This window comes from Coturnix japonica, chromosome Z, assembly GCF_001577835.2.
Source record: "Coturnix japonica isolate 7356 chromosome Z, Coturnix japonica 2.1, whole genome shotgun sequence".
NCBI classification, from domain to species: domain Eukaryota; kingdom Metazoa; phylum Chordata; class Aves; order Galliformes; family Phasianidae; genus Coturnix; species Coturnix japonica.
The window spans coordinates 40,871,917-40,884,634 of NC_029547.1; the positions used below are offsets into that span (position 1 = coordinate 40,871,917).

The following is a 12,718-nucleotide window of genomic DNA, read 5'->3' on the forward strand; positions in this document are numbered from 1 at the left end:
GGCTGCTGCTTCTGCACTGTATTACATTTCCAGTACATATCAGGGAAGTTGAAGATTCCCATGAGAACTACGGATAGTAATCGCACAACTTCCGCTAGCTGCCTGTAGAGTTCATCCCTTCATCCTGGTTAGGTGGTCTATAACAGACTCCCACCAGGATGTCAGCCTTGTTGGTCTTCCCCTTGATCCTTATTCGTAGAAGCTCAACTTTAATATTCCCAGCACTGAGCTCAAAACACTTTCTAACAAGCAGAGCCACACCACCACTCCTCCCTACCTGCCTGTCCCTTCAGAAAAGCTTACAGACATCCACTGTAGCACTCCAGTCATGGGGGCAATCCCACCATGTTTCAGTAAAGGCACAGTTTGCCAGCTGCATAATGGTTTGCTCCTGTTTGTTGTCCATGATGTACACATTGCTATAGACACACTTCAGCTGAACCATTTGCCTCATCCCCAACCAACCCATCACTGTTCTCCCAGGTTCACCTCTAAGAGGCCTGGTTTTAACTCCTTCTCCCTTCACACTTATTTTAGAGCACTCTCAACCAGTCCTGCCAGCTCCTGGGTTAGGATCCTTTTCCCCCTTTGAGGTAGGTGAGACCCATCTGCAGCCAACAGGCTAGGCACCAAGTAAACCACAGTATGGTTAAAAAAAGAAAACTTCGATTGCACCAGCCACTCAGCCATGCATTTATAAGATCTGTTTTCCTGGTCCTCTCACTACCTCTGTTGCCACTAAAGGGGCAGAGAAAAACTCCACTTATACTCTTTGCCCCACCACTAACCTGCCCAATGCCCTGACGTCTTTCCAGATAATCCTCAGGCTTCTCTCAGCAACTTCACTGCTGTCAGCTTCAGCTATCAGTAAAGAACAGTATAGTGTGCTATGTGCTGCAGAGCCGAAGACTTTTGTGCTTCTCACATTACCCAACCAACAAGGAGTCAGAGTGCACAAGAAACTGGGAAGGGACAGAAACAGGACAGTTGACCCCAGACAGGCCAAAGTAATGTCCCATACTCTGTGGCATCATGCTAAACAATAAGACAGTAGGAGGTAGCTGGAGGGGCTGCTGCTATTCAGGGACTGGCTGGACATCTGTCATTGAGCAACTGGCATTGTACATCACTTTTTTTGTACATTCTTTATTATTTTCCTTCCCTTCTGTTTCCCATTAAACCAACTTTATTTCAGTCCATGAGAGTTTTACCACTTTTTCCCTATCACTGTCTCCTCCACCCCACTGAAACTGGAGGGAGAGTGAACAAGCAGCTGTACAGTGCTTAAGAGAATAACCTCATTAAACCATGAGGAGGCACAAATGCAAGAGTGAAGTTGTGCTCAAGAAAATGTGGATATAGGAGGAAAGCTTGTTTGTTTGTTTTTCCCCCTCCTTTTTCCCCTCACTATCCGAATGTATTCTATAGTTCTTTCCCATCTGAGTCTTTTTTGCTCATGATCCTAACTTGTAAGCAATCCCCCTACCTTACTGTGACCCATGATCTTTCCCATTCTATTTCCCCTATGGAAGAGGAGCTGAACAAAAGACAGTGTGACAGATAGTCCTGAATTCAAAAGTTGAGGTAACAGCATAAGCTCATAGAGAAAAGCAAGCACAAAGACAGAAATCCAACATCCAGACTCCATACTTCCACTTACTCAATAAAGTACCACTCGGAATAAATGCTTGAAGACACTATGTACCTGGTTTACTTTTCTGCTTGTTTTCACATGCTGCCAAGTAGCACTTTAGACAAGAATTCTAGGTGCTGAAATTGTTAACTTAGCTAAATAGCAGGGAAAAGCTATGGCACAACTTAAAGGAAAAAACAAACAAACAAACAAAAAACAACCTCCATGTTCAAAACAATGCATTAACTACTGTGTTAAGTCTTATTTTTGTTATCTGTAGGAGAACTGTTTTGTAATGAAAGCATTAAACAATAATCAATAACATCACTAGAACCTATGCACAATTCTCAAACTGATCTCTGAAGCAGAATTTGAAAGACTATGAGTTATAATTGTGGTTGGTTTTTTTTTGGTTGGTTGGTTGATGTTTTTTTTACTATGCGAATAATTTGTTTACAGAGGGTTTTTTGCTGCTTTGCTCTATAAGAGCTAGATTATACAAATTCTTTCTTACAGGTTCCAGCATTGTATAATTTCAGTGTTATATTCTGTGAAGTCAGCTATGTATGTCTGAGTCAGAATGCACCTTCTGCTACAGGTAACATTACATTACACTCCACATGCAAAATAAAGCCCAGAACACAAGAACCCTTCACCCAGTGTACTTAATTTAATAAGCCCAAAATGCAGATTTTTTTTAGCAACATTAACCCAACTAGCAACATCAAGACACAAACTATATCTAGTAAAGTTAGCCTCCTTAAAAGCTGTGTTGCTTCAAGTCATTACAGATAATATAAGAGTTTATACTGCATCCAGTTCAAGAACCCCCAACACAAGAAGGACATGGATTTATTGGAGTAGATGCAGGAGGGCCACAAAGATGATCAGAGGGATGGAGCACCTATGAGGGCAGGCTGAGAGAGCTGATGCACTTCAGCCTGGAGAAGACTCCAATGAGACCCCATAGTGGCCTTCCAGGAGCTGAGGGGTGCTGATAGGAAGGCAGGAAGCAACAGGATTAAAGGAAATGGTTTTAAATTGGAAAAGGATAGATTTAAACAAGATATTAGGAAGAAATTCTTTATTGTGTGGGTGGTGAGATACTGGAAGAGGTTGCCCAGTGAGGTTGTGGATGCCTCCTCTCTGGAAGCATTCAAGCCAGTCCGGATGGGGCTCTGAGGAACCTGGTCTAGAGGGAGCTGTCCCTGCCTATAGAAGGGAGATTGGAACTGGGTGATCTTAAAAGGTCCCTTCCAGCCCAAACCATTCTGTGTTTCTATGATACTCAGCCCAAATAACCTCACAACTGAACAGTTTTTGGCAATTTAATATCAAAATCAACAACTACATGAAGAAATATAATCATCCTGTACATCACATAAGAAGTTGGAAGCTTTAACACACAATGGAACAAAAAAAAATAAAGTGCTTTTTACATCATAAAGGTCATCCAGCAGTACAACAGTTTTTTCAGACTATCTAACAAACACACCACACCCTTGCCTCAGGATACACAAAATGAAGGCAGCAGCCAGGGCACCCTGCTATGCCCCTGAAGCCAGGAAAAATCACAGTACCTGCAGACATTAAAACTCCCTTGAAGAGCTGAAATTCTACTTAAGACTAATTTGCTAAATTGGATGGAATAGCTGCAAGTGATCTGAGGACCTAGGATGAACCTCTGAGCGGCATCTAAAGAAAGTGATTCAGCTTTAAGTAAAATCCAGTCATATTTTAATTCAGCAGTACGTTATGTGAATTGCACTGGCTCCACCTCACAATGTTCTTAGCGTCATAAAGAAACGTATTAGATGTCAAGCAGGTAAAATGTCAGATACAGTCAGAAGTACCGATGACTGCAGCTCATGTGCATAAAACCACTTTGTTAACAGAGTTTACTACAGAACTGGATCTTTCTTCTGATAGAAACGAAGTGTAGAAATCTGAAAAATACTAAGATATTCTCAAGATACAAAAAGAAAGTAGTTTTGCCCTGTGGACATCTAACATTTAACTTATCTTTTTGGTTTTCAAATTCAAAACAAACAAGCAAGAAATACCACAAAACCTTAAACTACCAGGCATGTTGGACTTGGAGCCCCTCCTCATACACAAAGGAACAGGATGTGAAAGACATTTAACATCTTCTCAACAAGTTCACTAAACTGAGTATTAATGTTTGCTCAGATCCTTCTACCAAAATTCCTACCAACAGAATGCATAGATGGTTTAGAAAGTGAAACAGATTTAACAGTTATAGACAACAACCTGAGATTCAGAACCACTCACCTCCCATTTACTGAAGAAAAAGTCTCCCTTGAGCCACGACCTATACCAAACTATAGGTACTCCGTCACTTCTCTTTGTGCGTAACAAAATTCACAGGTTGCCCAGTGATGTGGTTGATGCCCCATCCCTGGCTACTTTCAAGGCGAGGCTGGATAAGGCCCTAGGCACTCTGATCTAGCTGTTGTGCCCCTGTTCATTGCAGAGGAGTTGGACTAGATGGCATTCAAAGGTCCCTTCCCTTCCCTCCAAGGATTCTATGATTCAAGGAAAATTCTCTCTGCTTCCTGCAGCATCTATGTCTGATTCCTCTGTGCCTTTCAGCTGCTCTGTCTGCACCCCACACAGGGAAGTGCAACTGAAATAAGGCTGATCCATCAGCACTAACAGAAGTCAACAAGACAGATGATAACTATGAATCCCTAAATCTACCATTCAAAGGTGCGTGTGTGTGTATTTCTTTTTTAATTAAAGCCTCATCACTTAGTTTATACAAGACGGAACTCCAAGGCTGAAGATGAGTGGCTCAAAGAAATAAATAAGACAGTGGGACTGATCCTATAACAGTGAAAGACCTGCCCTGATACCAGTCACCAGCCCACAGGAGTCATACCAATATGGTGGCTAGATCACTGCTGTTAAGTACTGCAGTTCCCTTCCTGACTTACACTCTTCTTCAAGTGTGAGTAGACAACTAAAAGAAAAGCCCTATCATACAGAATCACACAGAATCACACAGAATCACACAGAATTGTAGGGGTTGGAAGGAACCTCTAGAGATCATCGAGTCCAACCCCCCTGCCAAAGCAGGCTCCCTACACCACATCACACAGGTAGGCGTCCAGGCGGGTTCTTGATATATCCCCAGAGAAGGAGACTCCACCACCTCCCTGGGCAGCCTGTTCCAGTGCTCCGTCACCCTCCTCTAAAGAAGTTCTTCCGCACATTCGTGCGGAACTTCCTATGCTGCTATCATCCATTACCCCTAGTCCCGTCCCCACGCACTACTGAAAAGAGACCAGCCTCACCACTATGGCTCCACCTCAGGTATTTATAAACCTGGATCAAGTCTCCTCTCAGCCTTCTTTTCTCGAGGCTAAACAGACCCAGTTCCCTAAGTCTCTCCTCACAGGGGAGATGCTCCAGGCCCTTCACCATCTTAGTGGCCCTCCGCTGGACTCTTTCCAAGAGATCCCTGTCTTTTTGTACTGGGGAGCCCAGAACTGGACACAGTATTCCAGATGAGGCCTCACCAGGGCAGAGTAGAGGGGGAGGGTCACCTCCTTCGACCTGCTGGACATGCTCTTTTTAAATATCCCCAGTATGCCATTGGCTTTTTTGGCTACAAGGCACACTGCTGGCTCATGGTTTATCTGTCGTCCACCAGGACGCCCAGTCCCTCTCTGCAGAGCTCCTCTCCAGTAGCTCTTCCCCCAGCCTGTACTGGTGCATGCAATTATTTCTACCCAGGTGCAAGACCTTACACTTGCTTTTGTGAACCTCATCCGTTCTTACGCCCAGCTCTCCAGCCTGTCCAGGTCTCGCTGAATGGCAGCACAGCCTTCAGGTGTGTCAGCCAATCCTCCCAACTTCGTGTCATCACAAACTTGCTGAGGGTGGTCACTATCCCCTCATCAAGGTCGTTGATGTTGAACAAGACTGGACCCAGCACAGACCCCTGGGGGACGCCGCTAGTTACAGGCCTCCAGCCAGACACCGCACCGCCAACGACAACCCTCTGCACTCAGCCAGCCTGCCAATTCTCGACCCACTTCACCGTCCACTCATCTATCCCATACTTCCTCAGCTTTGTTATAAGGATGTCATGGGGGACAGTATCAAAAAGCCTTACTGAAATCAAGGTAGGCTACATCTACCGCCCTCCCCCTGTCCACCCAGCTAGTGACATCTTCATAAAAGGCCACCAGGCTGGTCGAGCACGACCTCCCCTTGGTGAACCCATGCTGAGTACTCCTGATAACCTCCTTATCACCCAGTTGTCTGGAGATGGCATCCAGCACAAGCTGTTCCATCACCTTCCCTGGGACAGAGGTGAGGCTGACTGGCCTATAGTTACCCGGGTCTTCCTTCTTGCCCTTTTTGAAGACTGGAGTGACATTGGCCATCCTCCAGTCTTCAGGCACCTCCCCAGTTCTCCAAGACCTCTGATAGGTCTTTGACAGAGAGCGGCTCAGCAACGACCTCCGCCAGCTCTCTCAGCACCCGCGGATGCACCCCATCAGGTCCCATGGATTTATGGACCTTAATGTTTCCTAGGCACTCACAGACCAGCTCTTCCCTGACTAAAGGGAAATCTCCCATTCCCCAGACTCTCTCATCAACCCCCAGGATCTGGGATTCCTGAGGGAGAGCCCTTTCACTAAACACAGAAGCAAAGAAGGTGTTCAGTATTTCCGCCTTCTCAGCATCCCCCTCACTTAGTATGGGGCCTTTTCCCAATTTCTTAGTCACAGGGACGCACTGATCCTGAGCTTGGAAGAAGAGCCGTTTAAACGCTGACCAGCTCTCACAGGCCCCCTTGCCTTCTAGCACCCTGGCTCACAGGATAGCCCCTAGTAGGTCCTGAAGGAGATCAAAGTTGGCTCTCCTGAAGTCCAGGGTAGCAATCCTACTTTTTGCTTTGCTTCCTCCACTCAGGATCTCGAACTCCACCATCTCATGGTCACTACCTCCCAAGCTGCCCCCAATTTTTACTTCCTTAACAAGTCCTTCCTTATTGGTGAGAATAAAGTCCAGCAATGCCCCACCCCGCATCGGTTCCTCTACCACCTGCATCAGGAAGTTATCTTCAATGCACTGCAAGAATTGTCTGGACCATGCATGCCTGGTCATGTTGGTCATCCAGCAAATATCTGGATAATTGAAATCCCCCATAAGTAAGAGTGCCTGGGAGCGTGCCGCTACTTCCAGTTGCTTATGGAAGGCCTCATCAACCTCCTCCTCCTGATCAGGGGGCCTGGAGTACACACACACAACAGTGTCCACTTTGCCAGCCTGCCCCTTGATTCTCACCCACAAGCTCTCTCTCCACTGCTACATCACTCCCCCCCAGATGGAGTTCAATATGTTTCAGCTGCTCTCTACATAAAGATCAACTCCACCACCCCACCTTGCCAGCCAATCTATCCTAAAAAGCACATAGCCCTCCAAGAGCGAACAAAAGAGGCGTAACAGTCGTGTCAGCAATCTGTAAAAGTCACATTTAGAGAACTGAAAAAGTGTTCGTGTTTTGCAGACACAGATTCTTACACAAAGGTACAGGATGAACCGTTGATGAGTACAGCAGATCCCATTTCCTGTGCTCTCACTCCTGAGCAGTTTCACTCACTTGAGAAAAACAACTCAAAGTAAGCGGACTTGACTCATTTCTAACAAGTCTTTCATACTGTACAAAAATACCCTAGAGAGTGTCCTTTCAATGAGGTAAAACAGAAAGATTACTTCTTATGAAGTTTCAAATCCAGCTTTGGACATTATATTCTGAGGATGGGTGGGATGACTTTAAAAGTCCACAAGTGATCATCAGATGAGATCAAAAGGAACAGAAAAGCCTCCCATCCATCCCCTGGGAAAATTGTGCCCATGTCCTGTGGCCTGATGAAAAAATGGATTTTGCCCAAGAAAGGTTGAATTTCACTGTGGGGGACTGGCAAACAAAAGGGCCTTCACACCGGAGTTCACTAGCACGACACCCCACACCCCTCAGTAACGAAACCAAACGCGAGACCCATAACCTCCACACCACCGTGTCACTGCACAGGTCGCACCGACCTCAGTCGGGCCGCTCTCCTCACTCCCTCCAACACCGCCAGCGCAGTTTTATGCCCTCGGACAAACAACGTTAAGTTTCAACAAGAGAAACCCGCAGACGGAGCTCCGCCGCCCCCGCCCTCAGCTCCCTCCAGCTCGGCCCTACGGCAGTTCCCTCTGCAGCCCCTTCGCTGCTACAAAGCGCCCTGGGACCGGACGGACAGACCGACAGATGGAACCGCTCCCCTCATTACCCCGTCGCCCCACAGACGCCCCGCGCAGACCCGGCCGGGCCCGGAGCAGGACGGCCGCAATGCCTGCAATCAGCACCGGGAAGGCCGCCACAACAGCCGCCACACAGCACGGCGGGACGGCAGGATAAGGCGAAGGGCAGAGCGGGCCGGGCCGTACCTGCATAGGTCGTCCAGGACGCTGCTGGGGATGTCGGCCCGTTTGGTCTCCATGGAGAAGCGCGGCTCATCCCGACACGGCGAGGCCCGGACACACGGCGAGGCGGCGAGGGCGGAGCTGGCGGCTGCCCGCCCGGTGGGGGGCGGGGCCAAAGCAGAGCGGCAGCTCGCTCCGCCAATCGGATGCTGCGTGCCTGCGCCGGGTTCCCCTCGCGCGGCGGAATCAACCAATCAGCGGGAGAGCTGAGCGGGAGGGGGAGGGTCCAGTGATGGCGGAAACCAACCAGAGCGGGACGCTGCCGCCTTCGTGCTCATCAGCGCATGCGCCACGGGCGGCACGTCAGCCGCCGCCGCCATCTTAGTTGTGGGTGCAGTGTGGCTCCTTCCGGTGGGCTGGGGGTCGTACCGCTGCGCTGAGCGCTACGCATGCGCAATACGTGATTTATCTCAGTACCGGATTCTTAGAGTCTTAAGATTTCCCTACAGAAATCACTGCGCTAACAAATGCAGTTTGTATTACTTGCAAAAATCTCCAGACTGCTTTATGCCTCATGCCATATATGCTACTCTCAGTCCTGTAATTTCTGTGGAACAACAACAAAAGCAGTGATAAAGTAAATGTATCTAATGCTATAGACCTCAAGCAACTAATTATCTAAGGATGTTGCATAGCACAGAAGAAACTGTAGAGCCTAAAGACAGTTTATACCTTCTGCTACCAAGTACCTGTGACAGGAGAGGGTACAAGACAATTGCACAGCTCTTGCTTGGCTTTTGAGACATCACTGAAAGCCAATGGATCAGGAAAGAAACTTAAGAACAAGACTCTTGCTAAGCGTGATTTGGAGCTGCAAATCATTGTTTCATTTCTTAACTCGTTTAGAGGAAACCCATGGCTTATCCTCTTTGCTAAAATCACTTCTTTCTCCCAGAAGCTCGTGCAAATCAAGTTTAGTTAAAACTGACATATTCAGGTTATAGCATTTCTCCAAATATAAGTCCATATAAAGATCTCTCTCAGGAACTTGCATGTAGAGACATGTTGAGGGCACAGCTGGCAGTGTCTCTCATGGAGTGGAAAGCACAGTTAGGATACTAGGATGGCAACAAACAGCATCAACTTTTCCCTAGTACACCAGCACTAAGCAACCTGTGAAATTATCCAGCAATGTAGTCAAACAGGTTTTTAATCTGTTTATCAGTCAGCTTTGGCACTCAGTCAGAAAGGCAACAATAAAGTGTGAAAACTGGCATTTATTTGTTGTATGTTTGAACTGAGGGGAAGAAAGAAGGTAACAGCAAATAGAAAAAGGGTTGGCAAATTGTGCAGTTAGAAAAGAAACTCTGAAAAGGAGTGAGATTGCACAGGAGAAGCAACAGCTGGAGCTTGAGAACATTTTTGGAGGGACCAGCTGAGGTGGACAACAGAATTGAGCAGGATAGAAGGAAAGTCTTGGAAGCTAAGAAAGAACCAAACCCAGAGCTCAACAGCATGTCATTGCAGCTCATGTGAATTTCAGTGAAGACTGAGGCAGCATGTGAAGAGTCTGCAGCTGACCTGGCTTGTCCAGGTAATTAAAATAAATAAATAATAATAAAATAAAATAAAATAAAATAAAATAAAATAAAATAAAATAAAATGTATTATTTCCCCTCAGCCTACAATAAACAGTTGGTTCCTATACTAAAATCTCCAGCAAAGGAGATTTACTGTTACTACCTAACAGAGGTAGTAGGGGCACTAAAGAGCACTGACTTACAAGCAGCGTGTGAACTCATATGAACTCAACACTGCCAGTTGCTCTAACGCTCCCTTCTTCAGACAAATTTACATAAAATCTACATGGAAACCATTCAGGCACTACTCCCCTGTTCTGCTTAGTGTGATACGTGGGAAATGAACAGAGTGGGAGAGTTCACACAGGCATCCAACTCAGACAGATGGTGGAAATCAACTAACACTATATAAACCATACTGGGAAATATAAACAGTTAAATAATTTGGGATGAGTTTACATTCAGCAAATCATCTCCACAGTTAGTTTTATGCATTTATTTTCACTGAGTACATCTCAGTTCCCTGCTTAAAGAAAGATAATGCAAATATCTTCAGAAAATAATCTGTCAGGTTTTGTTGTTGGTTCTTTTTTATTATGTCTGATTGCTTTTAAATGTGAAGTACTACAAAAATGTCCACATGTAGTAACACACAGGAATTTATAATAATGAATAAGGCACATTCAGTAGATGATTTTCTTGAAGTTTGTTAACTAAGCACTGGCAGAATCCTCTGAATGTTGCAGAGGAGGCAGGGAATCTGTGGAAAATGAAAAGCCTGTGATTATGTGGTTATGGTATGTATAAAGAGCTGTGATAGGTCTGCTCAGAAAATCTGCAATTAGGGTTTAGCTGAAATGAAAATACTTTACTCAAACAATTTTAATTTAATTACAATAATGCATATTGTTATACAGACGGAACAAGCATGCACAGAAACATAGTACACGCTCCAGGGCATGACTGAATCTCTTTCTTAAGTCAACACTGAAATCAAACAGGCTTACCCAGTTGATCCACGTAACAATTTACACATCCCTTGGGCATGATAATCCACTTGAAATCCAATTTAGACAGATTGTTGGATGAAGTATGCACCTGTGCTAAAGCCAGAGGTTAACCTTTAACTGTGTACAGATGACAGCAGTGGAGTACAACTCAGGGTGAAGAGCCATGTTGTTGGGAATCTGGGTAAAAAGGTAAACAAGCATATACAGTCTGTTCTGACCCTCCTATTCGACTTAGTAGCTTAAAATACAAAAGTGGAGAAGTTATCCATTCGTACTGTAGGAATGGAACGTTGTTTCTGCATTAGGTATTGAAACGGGAATTGATCTGAATAAGTAGTGCACAGTGTATTTGTACATTTGTACTTAGAAATTCCTGTTGTGAAAAAAGTAGAAATACCATCTCTGTTAGTAGCACAGTTTAGAAATACAGTCGCTGAATGATGGGATTCATTATTGCTTGCAAAACTGCAACAGTTTCTAGATGCTGCAAATAGCACGGGTATAGCACTATGGACTAGAAAGCATGTTGTAAGGCTAACCAAAAAAAAAAGCAGCCAAGGCCTCCACACAAATACTGCCCTCTGTCCCCCTTCCAAACATATCTCTATCCAAGGACAAGCAGATGTCCAGAAATAATGACCAAAAGTTGAGTGAGCAAATGTTAAATAAATAGCTATATATAGCTATATATGCTTAGCTAGCAAAAATTTATGTTTATCCAGTATCCATATGTTTAGTTGAGCATCAGGAAGATTGTGAACCTGAAGTACTCAGGTAATAGGGCATAAAAGAGATAGCATTGCTTTCTGTGTGTGCTCCTGCTTGCAGGATGCCCACCACTGCAATCACAAATAAAATCTGCTTTTATCAGATACCATCTTGATAAATTATTTGGATATTTAGAACAGTACTGATTAAGAAATAAAAGTGGGGGGAAAAAAGTTTAAGATTTAAAAAAAAAAAAAAAAAAAAAAAAAAGGAAGAAGACAGTAGAAAGCAAATAAGCAAATAACCCTGCTCCCTTGCTCCATGCTGTTCTCTTTGAGTTCCTCTTAAAATGCTGCCCTCACTGGGGCATAATATACAGCCTGCCTGGCTAGATGCAGCTTAAATTAGTAATTCCTCTTCCAGCCCCAGTAGCCTATGACTAGAATTACAGACTTTGGTATTTTGTGATAATCTACAGCTTCTGAGAATTAAATCTCTCACATGCTGCTCTTAATAAAAGGAACTTGTGGTCCCTACACTGCGGAGACAGGCTCTGTTCAGTAGTGTCCAGTACCAGGCCAAGAGGCAATGAACACACACTGGGGACTGTTTCTCAGAACAGCAGGAAGCACTTTTATGGTGTTTGGGTAATGGAGCATTGGGACAGGCTGCTCAGAGGGGCTGCAGGGTATTTTCCTTGGAGATGTCCAAAAGCCACTTGGGTGCAGGCAAGGTAATCTCCTGAGGTCCCTTCCAGCTTTTAAAGATTCTGTTATTCTCCTCCTTCTCACCATTCTTACCTTAAATGATGTCTACTTAGGAACATTTATTTTTAAGTATTTTTCTTCTTTCAGTTTCTTGCAAAACGCACTATCCCAGAACAAGGACAGCATAAAAGGAGAATATGCAACTTACACTTCCTCCCCCCTGCCCTCGGTTGAAGATAAGAGTAAAAAAAACCACACCACTTTCTAAGATAATTTAGTACTTTCCAGCTCGCCTATGAACAACACTGATTTGAAGCGGGCATAGTCTACATTACTCACTGCAGTGCTGAGTCAGATGGAGAACTGCTGGAAAGTCAGCACAGCAGAGGAAACTTTATGCTCCTCGAATTATATCTAGTTGTTAAGTACATCACGCACACCATCAGCTACCAAGCACAATTGCAGCCACGAGTTCAGACTGCCGTGTTGCAGCATAACCAGGCTGCTATAACCTTTATTCTACGTTATTTCGGCCCTCATCGTTTAACAGCTATAGTTACTGATAACACACATTTTTATGTTGTTGTTTAAAAACAGACAAAAACCCCATTGTCTCATTTCACCTCACTGGAG

General features: G+C 44.9%; 1 protein-coding gene across 3 annotated transcripts in view; it reads right to left on the reverse strand.

Moving 5' to 3' along the window:
* Positions 1-8,246, reverse strand: part of DCP2 (decapping mRNA 2) — a 32,282-nt gene extending 24,036 nt beyond the window's left edge. For all 3 annotated transcript variants that reach the window (XM_015849441.2, XM_015849439.2, XM_015849438.2), the window contains exon 1: positions 8,105-8,246. In XM_015849441.2, the coding sequence (XP_015704927.1) occupies positions 8,105-8,157 (53 nt within the window). In that variant the 5' untranslated portion in view covers positions 8,158-8,246. The remainder of the gene's footprint in view (positions 1-8,104) is intronic.
* Positions 8,247-12,718: the final 4,472 nt, after the last annotated feature.